This window comes from Carlito syrichta, unplaced genomic scaffold (assembly GCF_000164805.1).
Source record: "Carlito syrichta isolate Samal-C Ts95f unplaced genomic scaffold, Tarsius_syrichta-2.0.1 Scaffold305702, whole genome shotgun sequence".
Lineage (NCBI taxonomy): Eukaryota > Metazoa > Chordata > Mammalia > Primates > Tarsiidae > Carlito > Carlito syrichta.
In genome coordinates this window covers 86,646-94,021 of record NW_007249798.1, presented here as the reverse complement: position 1 = coordinate 94,021, position 7,376 = coordinate 86,646, and the positions used below count along the sequence as shown (strand labels likewise).

The window sequence follows — 7,376 nt, the reverse complement described above, 5'->3', positions numbered from 1 at the left end:
CGTGATCAGCCTCCACCTGCTGGGCTCCGGCGATCTTCCGCCTCAGCCTTCCAAGTAGCTGGAACTACAGGCGCGTGCTACCACGCCTGGCTAATTTTTGATTTATTGTAGAGATGGGGTCTCGTCAAGTTACCCAGGTGGGTCTTGAATCTGTGGGCTCAGGCAATCCACTCACCTCAGCCTCCCAAAGTGCTGGAATTACAGGCTGAGCCACCAAGCCCAGCGATTGCTAGTATTTTGTTGAGGTTTTTTGCATCTGTGTTCATCAGGAATGTTTTCTTTTCTTGTAATGTCCTTGTCTAGCTTTGATATCAGGGTAATGCTGGATTCATAAAATGAGTTTGGAAGTATTCCCTACTTTTATTTTTTGGAAGAATTTGAGGAAGATTCGTACTAGTTCTTCTTTAAATGTTTGTTAGAATTCAGCAGTAAAGTCATCAGGCCCAGGCTCTGTTCTGATGGAAGACTTTTTATTACTGATTTAATCACCTTATTCATTATTGGTCACTCAAATTTTCTACTTCATCATGATTCAGTCTTGGTAGGTTAAGTCTAGGAATTTATCCATTTCTTCTAATTCATCCAATGTGTTGGCGTATAACTGTTTGTTCTGGTCTCTTAAGATCCTTTGTATTTTTGTGCTATCAGTTGTATGCATTCAAATCTTTTTCCCATTTATATGTTGTTTGGTTTTTATTATTGAGTTTTGGAAATTCTGTTTATATTCTAGACACAAGTCCTTTTCAGATATGTGATTCATAAACTTTTTTCCTAGTTTGTGACTTTCAAAGAGCAGACATTCTCAAGTGATGAACAATATATTTATTTGTTCTTTTATTTACTGTATTTTTGGCTTTGTATCTAATGAATCATTACCTAACGCAAAGTCACAAAACTTTTCTTAGGTTTTTAAAATAAATTTTATAGTTTTGGGAGTTACATTTCTAGCTATGACCCATTTTGAGTAATTTTTATGTATGGCATAAGGTATGAATATACTTTATTTTTGACTTTTTTTGCATATGGGTATCCCATTGTTCCAAGATTACAACACTATTTGTTAGAAAGACTGTTCCCTCTCCACCAAGTTGCCTGTTTACCTTTGTCAGAAACAAATTGTCCATATGTGTGTATTTTTGGATTTTTTTTTTGTTTCATTCTATTTCTCTCAATGTCTGCTCTTTCTTCAATACCACTCTCTTGATTACTGTAGTTTTATAGTTAATCTATGCATCACATATGCGAGTCATATAACTTAGAAGAGAACATGCATTCTGCTGTTTTTGTATAGAGTTTCTTCTAAATGTCACTTAGTTTAAATTGTTGATAAGGAAATTCTAGTCTTCTGTATCCTTGGTAAGAGTTTTTCTATTTTTTTATCAATTGCTGAGACAGTATGTTGAAGTCTCCAAATGTTTTTGTGTATTGTCTATTACTTAGTTATATCAGTTGTTGCTTCATGTATTTTGAAGCACTGTTTTTATGTCATTTTGGGGAATTGACCCCTTTATAATTAATGTCCCTCTTTATTTTTTTTAATTGATGTAGTCTGATATTATTATAGCTAGTTTGCTTTTTTAAAAATTAGGGTTTACATAGTATACTTTTTATATTATTTTATTTTTTTTACTATATATTTAGAATGGGTTTCTTATATATAGTATATAGTTTTGCCTTGTTTTTAAAATCCAATCTGATTAACTTTTGATTGGTGGCTTATAATGTAATCAATCATATGATTGGATTAAAAATCACCAAATTTTTAGCTGTTGTATTTTTTACATCTCTGTTTGCATTTACAACACACCAGTCATGACTTTTCTTGACTCTGTTAAAAATGCATTATGTTTCGATGCGGGAAATGTGTTTGATTTTTATAATTATTTGTGTTTATTTAGGATATCAGAACCATGGGGCTGAATATATCAGAAGCGGTCCTTTGGCCTAATTTTTTGCTTCTGCTTCTTTGCATTTTATTTCTGATTATTCCATTCTAGACTGCTCCATTATTGAATTATTATTGATTTTCCTTTAAATAATTATTTTAGTCATTGTCCTAAGTTACATAATGTACATTTTTAATTAATCAGAATCTACATTAAATAATATTATACTACCTAATATGTAGTATAATGTCTTTACAACATTATTTCCTAATTTCTTCCTTTTATCCTTTGTGCTACTGTTGTTATACATTTTACTTTCATATATACTGTAAACAAAATGCATTAATATTTTTGCTTTTATTATCTTTTAACACAATTAAAAATAAGGAAACGTTATATTTACCTTCATATATTTATTTTTATTTACCTTCACAAAGAAATAAATAGAACCCTTTATTTCTTTGTGTATATCATATCTTACCAAGGTTTTTTAAAATGTGGTAACATTTTTCTTAACTATTTGCATTTATAACACACTAGTCTATGGCTTCTATTAGTTCTGTTAAAAATTTGCTAAGCTTAGATAGCTGGAAATGTGTTTGTTTTTATAATTCTTTGTGATTATTTCGAATTTTAGAACCATAGGACTGAATATATCACAAGAGGTCCTTTGGCCTAATCTTCAAAGTCTGACAGGTTTAATTCAAACTGACCTTATTTTTAGATGTGTCTGGAAGTTCTCTTTCTGAAGTTGAAATTTAAGCTTGCTTGGTCTGTGGGTCTCCTTTGGTCTATTTCTTTCTCTTACTTTCTTGCTTCATGTATGGAGTGGTAGTATTTTGATCATACTGTCCTGATTTTTAATGCTCTTTTTTAGTAACCTTGGACATACATGAAGATAGTTATTGAGACCCTTCTTACTATTCTCCTTTACAAGTTGAAAAAAATAAAAAAAGAAGGTGAGGGAGGGTGTGTTCCCAGCTCCTTTGCCAAGTAGTGAAACTACAGAGTGCTGAACTTAAACCCTCTTACTGAAGTCATATGGTTTGTTTTACTCCAAATGTATTCCTTTAGGAATGCTCTGGGTTTCTGAAATCAGGTGAAGTTTCTTCGAAAACTGTGTTTACCTGAGGACATGATTTATCTCAGAACTTACTGAATGCAACAGCCTTAGGTATGTTACCTGTATAGGAATGGGTCAGGAGGGAAAGAGCAGGGTAGAAAATCTAGACTTTTCTGAGAAAATGATATTCAGTAATGAGAAAAAAGGACTCTTGACAGTTAGGACTGTTGCTGTAGTAGAATTTATAAACGCTTGTCGGTTATGAGGGTTACTGGCAGAGACACTTATTTTTAAGCTTTCCCTTTTAATCCATGTCCAAAGCATAACATTTTCTTTTTGTCTTTTTCCCCCTCAAGGGGTGCTACATCCATTGTGTACAGATGCAAACAGAAGGGGACCCAGAAGCCTTATGCTCTCAAAGTGTTAAAGAAAACAGTAAGTTTATTTCATTATATAATAGCATCTCTAAGGGGCCTGTGGCCTGAAGAAATCAGGAACCTGACTTAAAGGACAAAGGGGACTGAGAGCTGCTATGTGAAACTGACTCATTTGACTGTTGAATATAGGAGTACAACCCACAGGTTTTTGTCTGATGAAAACTGTGTGACTCTGTGATAGCAACTAGATCTCAAATTGGATGTGATTGTAAGGGGGAGAAGTGTGGCAAGGATAAACATTTAGAGTTGGCCAGTAAACCTAACTTTGTATATCACTTATGTTCTTGGAGATATGTATGTGTGTGTGTGCATGTAATTTTAATATTTAAGTATTAAAATCACAATTTAGTATGCTAAAAAGAAAAAACTTGCATTTAAAAGAAGTTGAAATGAAACACACATATATTTGTGAAAGGAGTCATCAGCTTCTAATTTGCCTAGACTTTCAAATGTTTGGTTTGCTTCAGTAAGGTACAACTGGACAAGTGCTAATGTTTCTGAGATTGAATGTGCTCATCTAGAAGTTTTTACTTTGTCAAAGCAGAAGGACTTTGTTTTCGTATTGCTTCTTTTGCCCTATACGCATAGGTAAGTCAAGGAGGCAATACTGATTTAGACTCATCTCTAATGAGTAAGAAATGCAGCAGTTGGGAGTTTGAAATATAAACGCCAGCACCTGGGTAATACTGTCTGTGCTCCAGACAGTATCTTGTCATTTTAGTGCCCTTCTTGCACTTTCTGTCTTTAGGTCGTTTCCACTCATAAAGCCATTAAAAAACAAGGTATTCATTTATAGCACATTCTTCCTTTCTCAAATTTTATGTGAGCAAATAAGTAAAATATATATATTCCTGAAAACCCAGTTGTAAAGTATGCTGAGAAATCTCATAAATTTTGAAGTCAAATCATATCTTTTTAAGCCAAAGGATTTTTTTTTTCCTAAAGGCAACTTAATATCACCAGCTGTTTATGTATTGTCTGGCACAGGGAAATTTTAGGATCTCATAAAATGAAGAAGAACATAATGGCACAGGGCTTTCTGTTGAGTAGAAATAGAATGACATTTTGAAACAATCTGTTAGAATTTAAAGTCATAGCAAAATAACAAAGACAGTTTAATGAAAGTAGGTAATAATTTAAATGGCAATTGCTACTAATGAACTATATTCTGAGTTTCCTGTTTAGGGAAATGATATAAGTTATTTCAGAATGTAGATAAATCTTTTGATTGATAAGTTTTGGAATTTTCGCCTAAGTCAGTTTCTTATAGTCATACGATTTGTCTGAACTGAAGATTATTAAAAGTTTTATGGAATATAATTTCCTATTAAATATCTACTTTTTATGAAAGTAGTCATGCTTTAACAATAGTCACATACAAGATGCTTTAGGATTTAGTTGTATCTTTTCTTTTGGTTAGAAATTGTCAGTAAAATTGGTGAGGGGTTATGTTTTCTTTTATAGTTGAGGAAACTTTGAGAGGAACTAGACATACAAAAGTCTAAAAAATAACATTTAAAAATTACGTGTGAATGCTCAAGAATCCCAAAGGACAACAGGCTGGTTTAGAGAATATCGGTTTATGTCAAAAGTCTTTGGATGAATTGGAGTAAAAGGTCAGTGAAAAGATTTGGTGGGTTCATGACTCACATTCGGTGGGAAAATGCAGCTCTGGTTCAACTTCATTGTCTTCTTTCTGTTGTGAACACATCTTCCTCAGAAGACAAGCAGGAAGAAAATGTGGATGGGAACCAAGTGTCTGCAAGGCAGATGTTGTCAAACACAGTTACTGCTGTGCCAAATGGAATGAGAGAAAATGCCCTAGAGAAACCTCAGCTTTGAATGTGAATGAGATGGAATCCCCAGTATTGTCTTCTTGGATAAACCATGTGCAGAGATGTGTAAATGAGAGAAATAGCAGTCCAAACCTCAAAGAGCAATCGCCTCCAGTGTTTCGTTCCATATAGGTCATGGAGATTGAAACCTCCCTATCTAAATGAAATGAATGAAGCCTAAGAATCTATTTACAGAGGGAAAATAATGCAGGGAAAATATTTTCTTAGAGAATTCAGCCAAAGGTTTGCTCCTGACAGAAAAAAATTGTTCAGAAAACTTGAATTGTTTATGTAATCTATTAGGTTGAACCACATAAAATCATCTCTGTTAAGCCATTTTGACCTACAAAATGGCAATATTATATGGTTCAACCAACAGCTGTGAGATGACTATAGTTCCTCAGGTAAAATGAGAATTTTATGACTAGACCTAAGTCTAAGAGGTTTGAAACTTAGCTTGTTGCCTATATAGCAGTCATAGTTTCCTAGACCTGGCCGAACAAACTGTCCAAAGCTGGCTGACTTAAAACAACGTAAACTTATTATTTCATAGTTCTAGAGGCTAGAAATCCAAAACCAAAGTGCTGGCAGGTTTGATGCCTTCTGAAATCTGTGAGAATCTGTTCCATGACCCTCTTCTAGCTTCTGGTGATAGCCAACAATCCTTGGCATTCCTTGACTTGTTGATCATATCTAATTTTTGCCTCTGTTGTCACATGACTTTCTTCCCCTTGTATCTTTATATCCTCTTCCCTCTGTGCATGCCGGTGTCCAAAATTTTTCCTTTTTATAAAAACACCAGTCCTATTGGATTAGGGGCCTGTCCTACCTCACTATGAGTTAAACTGAACTAATTTCATCTGCAACAACACAATTTCTAAATAAGATCACATTCTGAGATACTGGGAATTAGGATAATATTTCTTTTTGGGGAAGGATATAATTCTACCCATAGCACTATCTCTAAGAGAGAAACTCTAAGATAAATTTTAAAATATTTCATTCAATATTTTATCTGAAGATGAGTGAAACATATCATTTTTTGTTTTTTTTTTTTTTGAGTTGGAGTCTCACTCTGTCACCCAGACTGGAGTGCAGTGGCCACTCCCGGCCACTGCAGCCTCAACCTGCTGGGCTCCGGCGATCCTTCCACCTCAGCCTTCCAAGTAGCCGGAATTACAGGCATGCGCTACCACGCCCAGCTGATTTTTTTGATTTTATTGTAGAGATGAGGTCTTGCTGCCCAGGCAGGTCTTGAACCCGCGGGCTCAGGCAATCCACTCACCTCAGCCTCCCAAAGGCGCGGGATTACAGGCTGAGCCACCGAACCCGGCTGAAACATATCATATTTAAGAAAGTTAATAAACATAAGGAAATTCATCCAATATATAGGTGATTTAATTAATATATAAATATGTTTATATCTGAGAAATATTTTTTATCTCCTTTACAGTTAATTTTTAATAACATTATTCCTCTTTCTCAAGATTGATTTAGACACTTTTTTATGGAAGTTTACCCAAATTTCTCTTTTGTGGACATATTAAGGCCTTTTCTCATAGTTTAATATTTTTGAAAGGATTTGGTTTACACTAGTAATGAGACTTATTTTCCCATTAAAAAAAACACTGATAATCATTAGGCACTTAAATGTCTGGGTGATCATAGACTAATGCTCTGATATATCCATTGGAAAACAGAATAAAGCACCAGCTTTCATGGAGACATTTTATAATGGTTAAGTACAGGACAGAATAAACATATAACAAATATAAAATGAATTGCTGTGTTTAGACAACTGCCTGTTTGGGCTAATAAACTATCCTTATGGGAAATTAACATGTAATTATAATCAAAATATTTTACATGAATATATATTTTATATGTGAATATAACATCATGTATTTTATATACAATTATACTTTAAAGAATTGTAATACACTAAGATACATTCAGCCAGCATCATAATGACTACAATTTACTTTTAAATGGTTAAACAACAACAAAAGATTGTGTGTATATGTGCATATATGGAGAGAGAGGAAAAGTGAATATTAAAAAAGTCAGCAGTTATTGAGTGTAGAGTAGTATACTAGTATCCATGCCGGTATTTCAACATTTCAGGTACATGAACATTCTCATAATGAAAAATTGG

General features: G+C 33.8%; 1 protein-coding gene across 1 annotated transcript in view; it reads left to right on the top strand.

The window, feature by feature from the left end:
* CAMK4 (calcium/calmodulin dependent protein kinase IV) overlaps positions 1-7,376 on the top strand; it is a gene marked incomplete at its 3' end in the record, with an annotated part of 166,726 nt that overhangs the window by 114,308 nt on the left and 45,042 nt on the right. Inside the window, exon 3 of the mRNA XM_021714675.1 lies at positions 3,306-3,384. Within this exon, the coding sequence (XP_021570350.1) occupies positions 3,306-3,384 (79 nt within the window). The remainder of the gene's footprint in view (positions 1-3,305; positions 3,385-7,376) is intronic.